The sequence below is a fragment of the Pecten maximus genome, chromosome 3, assembly GCF_902652985.1.
Source record: "Pecten maximus chromosome 3, xPecMax1.1, whole genome shotgun sequence".
Lineage (NCBI taxonomy): Eukaryota > Metazoa > Mollusca > Bivalvia > Pectinida > Pectinidae > Pecten > Pecten maximus.
This window is the reverse complement of record NC_047017.1, coordinates 15,971,378-15,987,623: the sequence shown is the minus strand read 5'-3', so window position 1 is coordinate 15,987,623 and position 16,246 is coordinate 15,971,378. Positions and strand designations below refer to the sequence as shown.

Genomic DNA, 16,246 nt, shown 5'->3' with positions numbered 1-16,246 from the left:
TTATGGTGTACAATGTATGACATTATAACAATGTACATTGTAATGTATTATAAGTGTGTATATTTTATGCCATTATTATGGTGTTTATTGTATGACATTATAATGGTGTACATTGTATGACATTATAATGGTGTGCAAGGTATGACATTATAATGATGTATATTGTATGACATTATAATGGTGTATATTGTATGACATTATAATGGTATACATTGTATGATATTATAATGGTGTATATTGTATGACATTATAATGGTATACATTGTATGACATTATTATGGTGTACAATGTATGACATTATAACAATGTACATTGTATGGTATTATAAGTGTGTATATTTTATGACATTATAATGGTGTACATTGTATGACAGTATAATGGTGTTTATTGTATGACATTATAATGTTGTACACTATATGACATTATAATGGTGTACATTGTATGACATTATAATGGTGTACATTGTATGACATTATAATGGTGTACATTTTATGACATTATAATGTTGTACACTATATGACATTATAATGTTGTATATTGTATGTCATTATAAAGGTGTACATTGTATGAAATTATGATGGTGTACATTGTATGACATTATAATGGTGTACATTGTATGACATTATAACAGTGTACATTGTATGACATTATAACAGTGCACATTGTATAATACTGTAACATCGTTGAAGTTTGCACTAAATAACAGCTGTAACAGTTATCGGTCGTGTAACTTCGAAGGTAGATGTGAAAGATCAAAGAGGAAATATATATACGTAATTAATTAATAGATTATTTTGATAGTTAACTGCAATAAATGACTCCGCATACCACATACCTGAAACAACAATAGCTTATCAAACTTCTAGTCTGCGGGAACGAGCATAAAACACATCAATCTCGCCATTGTACTCTGCGCTGAAGATTTAGAGGCATTATAATAAGACAGGTTTCGGTGTCGCTACCATATTATGTTAAAAGGTATATATAGCTTGATTGAGTAAGAATATCATCTCGTCCGATATACCAAATTATTAATGAGGTTATGAAACTCTGCCTATTGCAACCAATCGCCTTGATCGCTGGCGTGCACAAGGTTGGCTACAGGTGCAAGGCCATGCGGTCGTGTCTGCACCCCCTCCCAGGCCTGCTTGTACGTGTCCATTATGACATAGGTTCAAGTTTTTTATTTCGGCTTTTGACAAACTTTGAGAAAATGCCTATTGATGTACGGTTATTCAATAAAGGTATTTTGTTTGTCATCTGGTATTTATAAAATATTGAGAATCTTGAAACTACCAACTGGTTTAAAATGTCATGTTAAATGGCGTTTGCTTACGAAGAATTAAATATGGCTCCTTTTTAACAGTGCGGTAGCCTATTTTAGTTATGACTTTTAAAATAATTTAATCTTGTTTGAAACAAGCATTTTCATTGGCTAACGTAAAAAATGACGTCGCCGTTTATTACGTCGCTTTTCATTGGCGGATGGTTTGGTTTATTATTGTCTAACAACCAAATCATCCGCCAATAAAAAAAAAACGACGTTATAAACGGCGTCGTCATTTTGGCGAATGGAGCAGCGTAATAATTTGTAAGAGAAAAAGTCCATCAATAAAGTGAATTTTTGCAGGGTATAGATTAAATTATAAGGATTAGCTAGAATAAATTTTTGATGTTATGGAGTTATGTACTCTCATCGTTAACCGCTTCGCTGTTTATTTAAAGTACACTCCGTTGTTTGTGTTATATATTTTGTATATCCTTTGATACACGGAAATAATGTCAACGCTACTCCTGACTGGCAACAGTTTATTAAATGGAAAAGAACTGCATTCATTTCAATGCATTACATATCAAATCATCACAATAATTTAAACATTCCAATTTTAATCCAATTACTTTGCAGAATATTTTTTGACAATATTTATGTTAAAGTACGGCATTGAATTGTCCCCTAGAGGGTCCGAGGTCCGAGTTTGCTATGATTTGAAAAGTCCCATGTAGGGTCCGAATTCGTTTTGCTTTGAAAAGTCCCAAGTGAGTTCCGAGTTCGTTATGGCTTGAATAGTCCTCTGTTGCCTCGGAGTTTGTTATGCCTTAAATAGTCCTCCGTTGCCTCTGAGTTTGTTATGACTTGAAAGGACCTCTGTTACCTCTGAGCTTGTTTCGCCTTGAATAGTCCTCTGTTACCTCTGAGCTTGTTTTGCCTTGAATATTCCTCTGTTGCCTCTGAGTTTGTTTTGCCTTGAATATTCCTCTGTTGCCTCTGAGTCTGTTTTGCCTTGAATAGTCCTCTGTTGCCTCTGAGCTTGTTTTGCCTTGAATAGTCCTCTGTTGCCTCTGAGCTTGTTTTGCCTTGAATATTCCTCTGTTGCCTCTGAGTTTGTTTTGCCTTGAATAGTCCTCTGTTGCCTCTGAGCTTGTTTTGCCTTGAATATTCCTCTGTTGCCTCTGAGCTTGTTTTGCCTTGAATATTCCTCTGTTGCCTCTGAGCTTGATTTGCCTTGAATATTCCTCTGTTGCCTTCGAGTTTAATTTGTTGCCCCTAGACTAGTCACTCATTGTCTCGTAGTTTCATCATACCTAGCTCGTGAGCCGTTCAACAACAGCCAATATCACACGAAAAGAGGATAAATTAACAATCTAGTGGGTCAATAAATACATTTTAAAAAATGTCCTTTATTATGAACCCTTATGTTTGCATTGTTTGAGTTACCATTTTTCGTCTCAATATTTTTATGAAAGACATTTAAGAAAAAAACAAAAAAACAACCCAACAACATTCATTCCTTTCATGGGATCATAATGATGTTTACTTATATAATTGGTGTATTGATATCATTTATTTTCAACATGAAATAACTTAATATATAATTAATTCATGTACGATCCAATCTGATCGATTTCAATACAATACCAAATAATGGTTTCCTTCTCACTATCGCTAATTATGTAATGCTCGAACTAATATTAACACAAGAATCAATTAAACCCCATCGTTATTCATTGTGATCACTCGTAAATGAAGTGAGTTTACCTACAATAGCTCTAAGTCCTGGCGGGCACGTCTATTTGCGTGAAGCCATTATTAAGAAGTACATGTAATACGTTCAGCTGCGCTCAAATTGTCGCAATGATTCCCGATGAACAACAGTCTTAATTTTACATAGAGAATATTGACGATTCCCTTTGAGATGGTACTTGCTTTCGTTTGAGCCCCAGAAATCAATAGAACATTAGCAACGTGTCAACATGTATATTCTATACATCAACAAAGCATTGGAAGGCGGGGCGAAAGCCGCATATGTCTGTACACAAATGGTACTCGTCAATACGTATGTACACATTTATGTATATACAAAACAGTCATATACATATTGGAGACCTTAATTGTTTGCGAAGCGTTACAGTAGGTATCATACCCATCATTATTGATATCTCGTTGAGTGCGGCGAGACTACAACGTGGTCTTACGCTCCGTTGCCTGAATTGTTTGTTCTTATCCAAGTGTGTTGTATTCTTAATGAATTAGTTAAAGGTATATGTGTGGGTTAAATTGTGTCACTGACAATACTGTGGACGGAAATTAAGGATCGTACGGTTCATCGGGTAGTTTAAATATCGTAGTCCTTAGCACCACATGTGAACAGATACACAGGGGACTACAGACGTGTTGTGTTGTACGGGTATGGGGTTTAAATGTACCCGAGGATGAGCTAAACAGGTCTGTCCATTCTGTAATTACTCATCACTAAGTAATTACATAATGGAGGCGACAGACAAAAAGGAAGAAGATGAGCAAGAAGAGGATGATAAAGATCCGACGCCAGTTGTATCCCCGCAGGCGCTCAAAGACCGGCTTTGGACGCTCGTTACGGAGGGAAAATTCAATGATCTGAAGAAATTTTTCCATATATTTCGTAAGGTAGATATTCCTTTGGACGAAGATAACGATGATTTCGACGAGGATGGTGGGAACGTGTTGATGCAATGTGTGAAAGAGGGATGTGACAGGGGTCCCACCTCATTCGGACGGGATTACATCCGATGTTGTCGTCTGCTCGTGGAGAAGGGGGCGTCCACTGACGACCAGGATAAAGCCGGTCGAACCCCACTCCATTGGGCTGTGTTCAGTAAAAATATCAGTTTTGTAAATGAGTTACTTGAAAGTGGGGCAGATCCCAGTATTCGGGATCAGGATGGAATGGATCCATTTCATCTCAGTATCATTATTGGAGCCAAGGAAATATTTAACGCAATTGTCAGGGACAGAGAGATCGAGGTAAGTACCATATACCTCTACAATGTATCAAAATTAATGGATATTTATGCATGTAATGGAATGACAAAGCGTTCTCTTTCAGTATGTTCAATGTTACACCGTGTTGTGTTAAGATTATACATTATCACCTTAAAATTGTATCTATTTAAGCTGACATGGCTGGTCATGCATTGTTAGCTTCAAGTTACGCCGTTTGAAGTTGATATAGCGAGTCCGTTAACATAGCACTGTGTTTTGTTAATATCATACACTGTTAACTAAAATATTCATCTTACTATGTTGACATAGCGGGTCGGTTAACATAGCATGATGATAAGGTCACGTACAATATGTACATTTTTTCAAATTATGATATTGAAAAATCTCGATATTGTAACAGGTAGAATATATAAGTGTCGTTAATGTGGTAGTAATAGAAGTCAAACAGTGGTGTATGTCGTTAGTGGTGTAGTAGCAGAGGTCAAACAGTGGTGTATGTCGTTAATGGTGTAGTAGTAGTAGTAGTAGAGGTCATACAGTGGTGTAGGTCGTTAGTGTTGTAGTAGTAGAGGTCAAACAGTGGTGTGTGTCGTTAGTGGTGTAGTAGTAGAGGTCAAACAGTGGTGTGTGTCGTTAATGTTGTAGTAGTAGTAGTAGTAGAGGTCATACAGTGGTGTAGGTCGTTAGTGTTGTTGTAGTAGAGGTCAAACAGTGGCGTATGTCGTTAATGTTGTAGTAGTAGTAGAGGTCATACAGTGGTGTATGTCGTTATAGTAGTAGTAGTAGAGGTCAAACAGTGGTGTAGGTCGTTAGTGTTGTTGTAGTAGAGGTCAAACAGTGGTGTATGTCGTTAGTGTAGTAGTAGTAGTAGTAGTAGTAGTAGTAGTAGTAGAAGTAGTAGTAGTAGAGGTCAAACAGTGGTGTATGTCGTTAGTGTTGTAGTAGTAGTAGAGGTCAAACAGTGGTGTATGTTGTTATTGTAGTAGTAGTAGTAGAGGTCAAACAATGGTGTATGTTGTTATTGTAGTAGTAGTAGAAGTCAAACAGTGGTGTATGTCGTTAGTGTTGTAGTAGTAGTAGTAGTAGAAGTAGTAATAGTAGAGGTCAAACAGTGGTATGTCGTTAGTGTTGTAGTAGTAGTAGTAGAGGTCAAACAGTGATGTAAGTCGTTAGTGTTGTAGTAGTAGTAGAGGTCAAACAGTGGTGTATGTTGTTATTGTAGTAGTAGTAGTAGAGGTCAAACAATGGTGTATGTTGTTATTGTAGTAGTAGTAGAAGTCAAACAATGGTGTATGTTGTTATTGTAGTAGTAGGAGAGGTCAATCAGTGGTGTATGTCGTTAGTGTTGTAGTAGTAGAGGTCAAACAGTGGTGTATGTCGTAAGTGTTGTAGTAGTAGAGGTCAAACAGTGGTGTAGGTCGTTAGTGTTGTAGTAGTAGAGGTCAAACTGTGGTGTATGCCATTAGTGTTGTAGTAGTTGTAGAGGTCAAACAGAGTTATATTTCGTTAGTGTAGTAGTAGTAGAGGTAAAACAGTGGTGTATGTCGTAAGTGGTGTAGTAGTAGAGGTCAAATAGTGGTGTATGTCGTTAGTATTGTAGTAGTAGAGGTCAAACAGTGGTGTATACCATTAGTGTTGTAGTAGTTGTAGAGGTCAAACAGTGGTGTATGTCGTAAGTGGTGTAGTAGTAGAGGTCAAATAGTGGTGTATGTCGTTAGTATTGTAGTAGTAGAGGTCAAACAGTGGTGTATGTCGTTAATGTTGTAGTAGTAGAGGTAAAACAGTGGTGTATGCCATTAGTGTTGTAGTAGTAGTAGTAGTAGTAGTAGTAGTAGTAGTAGTAGTAGTAGAGGTCAAACAGTGGTGTATGTCGTTAGTGTAGTAGTAGTAGTAGTAGTAGTAGTAGTAGAGGTCAAACAGTGGTGTATGTCGTTAGTGTTGTAGTAGTAGAAGTCAAACAGTGGTGTATGTCGTTAGTGTAGTAGTAGTAGAGGTCAAACTTTGGTGTGTGTCGTTAGTGTTGTAGTAGTAGAGGTCAAACTTTGGTGTGTGTCGTTAGTGTTGTAGTAGTAGAAGTCAAAAAGTGATTATGTCGTTAATGTTGTAGTAGTAGTAGAGGTCAAAAAGTGATTATGTCGTTAGTGTTGTAGTAGTAGAGGTCAAACTGTGGTGTATGCCATTAGTGTTGTAGTAGTTGTAGAGGTCAAACAGAGTTATATTTCGTTAGTGTAGTAGTAGTAGAGGTAAAACAGTGGTGTATGTCGTAAGTGTTGTTGTAGTACAGGTCAAACAGTGGTGTATGTCGTAAGTGTTGTAGTATAGGTCAAAGTGGTGTATGTCATAGTGGTGTAATAGTAGAAGTCAAACAGTGGTGTATGTCGTTATTGTTGTAGTAGTAGAAGTCAAACAGTGGTGTATGTCGTTATTGTTGTAGTAGTAGAAGTCAACAGTGGTGTATGTCGTTATTGTTGTAGTAGTAGAGGTCAAACAGTGGTGTATGTCGTTAGTGTTGTAGTAGTAGAGGTCAAACAGTGGTGTATGTCGTTAGTGTTGTAGTAGTAGAGGTCAAACAGTGGTGTGTGTCGTTAGTGTTGTAGTAGTAGAGGTCAAAAAGTGATTATGTCGTTAGTGTTGTAGTAGTAGTAGAGGTCAAACAGTGGTGTATGTTGTTAGTGTTGTAGTAGTAGTAGAGGTCAAACAGTGGTGTATGTTGTTAGTGTTGTAGTAGTAGTAGAGGTCAAACAGTGGTGTATGTCGTTAGTGTTGTAGTTGTAGAGGTCAAACAGTGGTGTATGTCGTTAGTGTTGTAGTGTAGAGGTCAAACAGTGGTGTATGTCGTTAGTGTTGTAGTAGTAGTAGAGGTCAAACAGTGGTGTATGTTGTTATTGTAGTAGTAGTAGAGGTCAAACAGTGGTGTATGTTGTTAGTGTTGTAGTAGTAGATGTCAAATAGTGGTGTATGTTGTTAGTGCTGTAGTAGTAGAGGTCAAACAGTGGTGCATGTCGTTAGTGTAGTAGTAGAGGTCAAACAGTGGTGTATGTCGTTAGTGTAGTAGTAGTAAAGGACATACAGTGGTATCTGTCGTTAGTGTTGTAGTAGTAGAGGTCAAACAGTGGTGTATGTCGTTAGTGTAGTAGTAGTAAAGGTCATACAGTGGTATCTGTCGTTAGTGTTGTAGTAGTAGAGGTCAAACAGTGTTGTATGTCGTTAGTGTAGTAGTAGTATTAGAGGTCAAACAGTGGTGTATGTCGTTAGTGTTGTAGTAGTAGAGGTCATACAGTGGTGTATGTCGTTAGTGTTGTAGTAGTAGAGGTCAAACAGTGGTGTATGTCGTAAGTGTTGTAGTAGTAGAGGTCAAACTGTGGTGTATGTCGTAAGTGTTGTAGTAGTAGAGGTCAAACAGTGGTGTATGTCGTTAGTGTTGTAGTAGTAGAGGTCAAACTTTGGTTTGTGTCGTTAGTGTTGTAGTAGTAGAGGTCAAACTTTGGTGTGTGTCGTTAGTGTTGTAGTTGTAGAGGTCAAACAGTGGTGTATGTCGTTAGTGTTGTAGTAGTAGAGGTCAATCAGTGGTGTATGTCGTTAGTGTTGTAGTAGTAGAGGTCAAACTTTGGTTTGTATCGTTAGTGTTGTAGTAGTAGAGGTCAAACTTCGGTGTGTGTCGTTAGTGTTGTAGTAGCAGAGGTCAAACAGTGGTGTATGTCGTTAATGTTGTAGTAGTAGAGGCCAAAAAGTGATTATGTCGTTAATGTTGTAGTAGTAGAGGTCAGAGAGTGATGTATGTCGTTAGTGTTGTAGTAGTAGAAGTCAAAAAGTGATTTTGTCGTTAATGTTGTATTAGTAGAAGTCCAAAAGTGATGTATGTCGTGTTGTAGTAGTAGAAGTCAAAAAGTGGTTTATGTCGTTAGTGATGTAGTAGAGGTCAAACAGTGGTAATATCGGTAGTGTTTATAAAATGTTTTATAAAAAATAATATCGGGTTAGGAGTAACTGTTCTGTGGTGATCGACTCTCGGCTCTGTCACCATCTGGTATCAATATATACGGTCGTAGAAGAACCTTTCTCTGTATTTGTTCTTCTTGATATATTAAAACATGAAGCTTTGTCATCATTGTTGATTGTATCTTATAGATTAATGGCGACACTTTATTTGTATGCTTCTCTTACTTTGGCTTGTCTATAAACTGTTCATGTACAGTAATGTTGACAAAGGGCATTTTACCTAATAAAGAGTTAAGATTGAAATCAGAATATGTTCATGAACACAATTTGCCTCTGGTAGCGATTTAAAATCGCTATTTTTAACTGTACGCATATACGATTTCTTTCTCATTGTGGTGTGAACTATCTGCCAAAGTAATAGGTATTTATTTAATTGTGTGTGAATTCTCCCACATACATTTGGTGTGGTCCTGACCCAATTCTGACACATGGACTACTAGATAGAGTTTGGATCACAACTTATTGGCAAAACATCTGGAACAGTTTGCAGGCTCATATTTATATAAATCTTTAGTGTGTTTCAACTGCCATAATTGTGTGTTTGTCACCTAAATATATATTATGCATCACATATTCATTAAAATAGACATAATCAAGAGGATCATGTTTTAAAATTAAAAACCAGACTTTTTATTTACATAATGTATGAACCAGACTTCAATATACACAGGCATATTCTCTATTACTTGGTCATATCCGAGGCCGATGATACATATCGTTAACACCTGAAACCCGAATTCGAATTATTTAATGCACATATCGATTACTAGTGTGATTTTAAAGACATTTTACTTAAGGAAATCTCACATGATGATATGTCATTATATTCATATAACTTCCTTAAAATATAGCTAACTTTTTGCATTTGAAAGACATTGTGTATGTGAAACGACCTTAATCTTTCCCAAACAGTCTTGCGACTTTTTTGGTTTGAATGAAGCTCCATATTGGTCGTAAGTCTTCTACTCGAATAGTGACCGTAAATAGTTTTTAAAAATCGAGGGAAACTGCTTAGGCGATCACGTCATTGCATTAATATAGAATTTCGTCGTGTAACAAAGATTGTAAAACAAATTGTACATCATTGAACATAAATATATCTATTATAATACATTAACAATTAAAAAACAAAAAACAAACAAACAAACAAAAACATTAATTAAACATTGGGTCGTGCATAAAAGGAAGATTTTTATGCAATAAAGTATGTATGAATAAAACACTTTCAGGATGTCAAACAATAATATAGTGATAAATTACATACTGAAATAACAAACTCGTATTATTAGTACAAGGTTAATTTACACGACAACGTGAATATGACAAAAACATATAAATTGAATTCAAATAAATGAGCGAGATAAGATAAAAGGAAAGGACAATTCAATCATTTTATTGTAAAATGACGTGCGATACTAAAATCTATTAAAATGTCTTATTTACTGTGAATATTATATAGCAAAAATGATGAAGATTTTTATATTGACTTTATATGCACTTCGAATATTGATTCAAACAATAAAGTGAAATGGCTTTCAAATAAGTTATAACATAATATCATAATTCTACATTAATGCATATTGACCTTTAAATATGGTATTTCAAAAGCGTTGATTGACAATAACATCATCCTGGGTACTCTTATAGTTACGTTCGCTTTCGCTCTCTATCTACATGTATTTTCCTCTTCATCACTTTTACTCTGAACTTAAGTAATGCAATAACATCAAAATGTCCTTTCAATATGGCATAGACAAAATGGCAACTTGCTAAGATAATCATCCTTGGTACTTCAGGAGTTAAGTTAACTTTCGCTCTCTATCAGTTTTGCCTCCATCACTTTCCCTCTGAACTTAAGGAATAACATCAAAATGTCCTTTAAATAAGGTCTACCAAAATTATGACTAAAAATCATCCTCGGTATTTCAGGGGTTACGTTCACTTTCACTCTGTCACTTAATGAACGTAATAACTGGAATATCGAGGATGTAATAATATGAAAATGTCTTTTAAATAAGGTATACCAAAGTTATGACTTACTAAAAATAGTACTTCAGGGGCTACGTTCACTTTCGCTCTGTCACTTTATGATGTAATAATATAAAAAATGTTCTTTAATAAGGTATATCACAACGTGATTTTTATACAATAACATAAATAATACTAAACATTTACACAAAAGTGTGAAATAAAGTATTAAGATAAAAGTGTCATTTACATATTAACTTGATAGAGCTAAGAGTGGTGTTTTAAACATAAAAGTCAATCCTTAATGTATATAAATGTAGAAATTAGATTATATCCTTCATTTCATTCTGATATAGTAACCTATGAACCAGACAGGAGTGATTACCATTATCATTACACATTGTACTACGGTCATACATAGAGGTTGTAGAGGTGAACCTAGCGCACTACACCATCTAGATCTGTCTCAATCTATCCTAATAAAACTACACCTGTGGTGTGTGGGATAAAATGGCTATCTTTAAATCTTACAACAAGGTTAATTAGTGTCGATTATTTAAAGGCATTTAAATAATAAGCTGCTCTCATATCTGGACAATGATAAATTACTTCTTTTCAAATTAAGACTAGATACATTCAATTAGCGTCCATGTTTGTTTACCATATAATGAAGGAGAACAATACACACTGATACACACGATAGGTTAGGGAGACATATATTGTTTGAACAGAATTCTGAAATCGGCCTACAGAAAGTTTTGGAAGAAACGTTATGCCGTTGATGTATATTTCAGTGAAACAAAATAATACATTCCAATACATAGTGTTAGGAAAATTGGTGGCCGTTCTGAAAATATGAAATGTTTATGTGTTCATTTATCTATTTCAAAAACTGAAAACTTAACTTAAAGATCGATATTAATAGTAGACGAAAATAAATATACTTTGCCTTTAAGTACCAGACAAGCACTGATATCTTTAACCATTATTCTGGGTTTTTTTTAATTGTCTGTATTTAAGATTTAACGGTAGTAAATAATGTAAATATCGGCCTACAGAAAGTTTTAGAAGAAACACTATCCCGTGTTGCAATACATCATCTAAGGAAATTGGCATTTGCTAATATCCAGATTATATGGTGGCTGTTCCGACAATATGAAATATTGATTTATTTTTATTTATTTGTTTTATTATTTATATATTTTAAAAACTGAAAACTGAACTTGAAGACCGAATTTTTTTAGCAGGTGAATATAAATATACTTTGCCTTTAAGCGAGAGTCCAGCACTGATATCATTAACCATGATACTATTTTTTTAATTATCTGTAGATTTAACTATAGTAATCAATGTAAATACCATGTGTATTACTCCTGTGAAAACATATAATAGCTATGACGTCTAAACGCCGTTTACGGGACTAAGTACGATAGATCAAATAGGTTCTATTTAAATAAGAAGTGTTCTTTTCACAACCACAAATGGTTTAGAGGTCATTTAACGTGTAAATGCTACACTCACGAGACATTGTAAAGGGAACGAAGGTCATTGCTTGACGTATTGTAAGTTTTTGGGCATAACCATTAACACTTTACCGAAATTTTTCTATTACTGGACTGTATTTATATATCAACGAATAGTCAACATAGACCATTTCGGGGATAAGTGTTGGTCATTAATGCAATATCGCAGAATTTCTGGGTTTTGAAGAAAATGAATGGGATTTTCCTACATAAGTGTGTGATAGTACATATCAACAGTTTCTTAATTCGGTTTTCAGAAAGAAAGAAAATTAAATAAATATGTATACATGTAGTAAATAAATCCTAAATATTGTTCAAAAATGGCCACTGCCATTTGTGTTAAATGATGATAAAAACAAGGTACATAATGTAAATCAGTGAAACTAGAGTTCCAAAGTTTATAATTGTCATCAAGGTGCATATATACCACGAGGGGCGTTTGAGTAAGCTCTATACTAATATACTTCTCAGTGTTCACAAAAGGTTGACATTTGAAGTGGTGAAGGTGTGCCCTGAGAAGATTTCTTCTCCTTTTTTTTTAGAATTTAAAGACTCGTATCATTCTTAAGTAAATAAAAATGTGATTTTGACAAGATAATTAATACACGTTTATTTGGTTTAAGTCCACAGACAGGTTTATGTATTTAAAAGACCTGATTGATATCAATCATATATTTATATTGTAGCTATTGAGTGAGTTACGGGCGGTGATTTATACGTCCCTGTCGCTCAGGCCATCAGTTCAGAACAAATATATTGTGTAGAATTCATTAGTCCCGAGATAACCTCCTTAGTTTCTTGCTAAGTCTAAGTATTCTGGAAGACAACTACTTTCCTTAGCACAACGCCCAACCGAGTTTTGTACGCCCTCGTTTGACCATGTGTTACCGATAAACTTCAAGCTTAGGTCTTGTTAATTACCAGCGCAACAAACTATCAATCAGTAACTCACATAAACACAACCTACCATCAAATCATACCATCAAATCATTAACTCAAAGAAACGCAACCTACCATCAAATTATACCATCAAATTATTCACTCACAGAAACACAACCAACCAACAAATCATTCACTCACAGAAACCCAACAAACCAACAAATCATTAATTCTCAGAAATACAACCAACCATAAAATCATTAATTCTCAGAAACACAACCAACCATCCAATTAGTCAACTCACACGAAAACAACCTACCATTAAATCATTATCTCACACAAAAAACAACCTACCATTAAATCATTAACTCACAGAAACATAACCAACCAACAAATCATCAAATTATTAACTCACAGAAACACAACCTACCAATAACTCATTCACTCACAGTCACACAACCTACCATCAAATCATTTACTCACAGAAACACAACCTACCATCAAATCAGTAACTCACAGACACACAACCTACCATCAAATCATACCATCAAATCATTTACTCACAGAAACACAACATCCATCAAATCAAACTCAAAATCAATACAATACAGCTGTATCACCAACCTGGTATAAATCATTACTACGGTACCAATATAAACAACAAGACAAGGTTCCCCAAATAGCGGCACCACCAATCACCATTAATATTAATCATGCACTGCCGGTGAACCTGACATGTAAGCTGTCACCATAACCAATGCATTTTTATTACATAATGTATGCATGTGCTAGCGTTAAGATTGTATCATGTCATCCAATGTGTACGTCTGGCAACAACTACCCCTGTGCTATTTTAGAGCGATATTACGTCAAAGCAGATATATCAACGATTCCGTTCTAGATAGCTCTTTATCTCTACCTATCGGCGAGCTACCAGTCTATAGGGGTTTCCCGTGTTCATTTGTGTCTCTCCATTCAGTGTGGCCAAAATTTGGTCTATGACGCGGATTCAAAAGCCTGAAAATCAGCTGTGTATGTGAATACCTGAACCATAAAGCTTTATAAAATTGTGGTGCCATATTAGTTTTGAGGTCTTCTGTCGTACATGTTTATCCAATGAGTACTCCTTTGGAAGTTATGTAGAAATATCATCATTCACACAAAGTGAAAGGTCTTGCTAAGTATTTAGCAGAGACAAACATAGATGAATAGACCTTTCAATATAAATTTAATGATTGATACTGTCCATATGGATTTATGAATATAAAAATGCATCATACGTTTTTTTTATGTTTTTTTTTTGTCCTTCTAATGTTAGGGATGATTGAGGGCACAAAAGTGAAATCCTTGCAAGTATTAGTACCAATTTGTTTGACTTCTCTATAGCAGCCAACCCATATAAGCAAAAAATGGCATCGGCACTTGTGGAAATCGCAACGGGCAGTCATGTAAATGACAGACAGCGATATTATCGTAATGAAAGATAAAGAATGCTCTCCTGTGTGTGATATTTCGTTACAAGCTTAAGACACATCATTAAACCTTTCAATATTGTTTGCTTTTGAATATTATCAATGATTGAATATGTCACTAAAACAATAATTGAACTTTACTGCCTTCACACACGAGTATATCAATTTATGAAAGAAGCCATCATATCATACAAATCATAATCTGTTGTCAGCTAATTAAGCTATGCCTTACAGGAGTACATAAATACACCCTCTTCCCTTACTGCCAAGGTGACATGACCTACCGGGACGCCCTATGTCCACAATAGATGCAGCAATACTGATCTTTGACCTTTATTTGTCAGAGGTAAGGCAATACTCCTAAAAGTCCTCAAGTCAATCTAACATGGGTATTTATAAATACGACTATAGACATAACAGTCGTCATTCCAAGCGTGTCGGAAATCATTAACTAGTGTATCGATACCACATAGGTCATTCGTCGATCGTCCGGGTCAAGGTACATCGGTTAGATATTAATCTGTTTGATCAGACACTGAAGGACGCGTCCTCGTCGTCAACCTGACAGGAAGATCAGTGATTCGGTAAAATAGTATCTTTACTTCTACATATTTTACACGTGTAACAAAATGCACGTTGGAATTGTACGTGTGCGTGATTTCACAGAGAGATTATTAATTACACAACTCTTGTTAAAACTGGCTCACACATACCCTGGCTATATATCATTAAGCTAGGAGTTGGACGTGGTCCAGCGTACCACTATGTACCTTACACCAAAATCTGACTAGATGACTGCCTAATTTCCGACATTAATCTTTATTAGATGACTTTCTAGATTTACGGTCTCTCTTCAGTAAGGATCAAATTAAGAAATATCCTCCTGCTGTATATTTAACGTTGCAGTTATTTTTAAAGAAAACATGTTGCATGTGTTGTCTCCGTATGATTTCGGGCGCTGAATTCATTTCATCCTTTAAAACGCATTGTTCATTCATTACAAAATGGCAGTCAAAATCTCAATTTCATCCATACAACACAGACAACTATTTCATGTTGTGTCGTACAACTATGATTCTTCTAACTGGGGGATATCTTGCTCTCGCATGTTCTAGTGTGATGTAATAGTGAGATAATCATGAGAAAACTTTGAAGTCTGAATTGCAGGATTTATTCTTCTACAGTTCTGTACAAATCAACTGGCTTCTTTTGTAGACGCCTTCTTCTCAGTTTTCCGTTGTCTTTTCTTCCGATACCCTGTCTCCCAACAGATGGGTTCATGAAGCATTGCAGTTTTAGCTTACTCTTTGCCTCTGCTACTGACTTTGTCACATACCATACCACTTCCGTCGTGTCCTTATATGTATCCCTTTCTGTGTGATCATCGGTTGTAATAATTATCATATTAAAAGGTTGGCATTGCTGTCAGAAGTTTTAAATGCGCAGAATTACTATAGGCTAATAGCTGTTAAGTTTTTTGGGACTCCAAACCACCTTTCTATTGCCTCAATTCTTGTCGTGGGAATTGGGAATTCCGTACGATAAAGCACAAAGTGTTAGTATATTTATGAATTGGGTCTTCCTAACAGTCAAGATTTGTTGTTCTTTTTCGTCCATTTGGAGGAGGTCATTAACCCTTAACCTGTACAATACCGAGCTCCTCATGATTGACGGAATATCCTCCTCATGAGTCCTCACCTTCGCGACCAAACAGGAGGATTTCTTTTGTTAGAGCACCAACGACTCTGTATCCTCCTGTGTGGTCAGAACCAAGCATTTAACCACAAATCCTCTATTTACTTATTGGAAGTTACCTGATCACATTATTGCCCTAGGGTCTCTCACTCTCACGCAGTAAAGCTAAGATATATTCCAATGATAAAGAATATGGATGAAATTGTATATCCTCATTATTTGACTGACTTTCTCGACTGTACATATCAGCTAACCAACCCAATTTGGTCTGGGTCAGTATTATTTCCATTATTATGTGTCGTTCTTACTGTCGGTCTATTCATTATCAGGTTCCCAATGCTACAAGAAATATTATCATAGTCCAGGACTGTCTCCTATGCATTGTCGTGTTCCAGCTGCCATACTGTCAGTTTCGCCTTAATTTCTCTAATATGTTGGTTGATGATACG

At 35.6% G+C, this 16,246-nt stretch overlaps 1 protein-coding gene across 13 annotated transcripts in view; it reads left to right on the top strand.

Moving 5' to 3' along the window:
- The first annotated feature begins 3,361 nt into the window (after positions 1 to 3,361).
- The window catches only part of LOC117323345 (ankycorbin-like), a 108,478-nt gene continuing 95,593 nt past the window's right edge, over positions 3,362 to 16,246 (top strand). For 6 of the 13 annotated variants that reach the window (XM_033878508.1, XM_033878513.1, XM_033878507.1 and 3 more), the window contains exon 1: positions 3,365 to 4,282. In XM_033878508.1, the coding sequence (XP_033734399.1) occupies positions 3,767 to 4,282 (516 nt within the window). In that variant the 5' untranslated portion in view covers positions 3,365 to 3,766. Of the gene's footprint in view, positions 4,283 to 16,246 lie in introns of all 13 variants that reach the window. The other 7 variants (XM_033878518.1, XM_033878516.1, XM_033878515.1 and 4 more) reach the window with 4 other exon arrangements.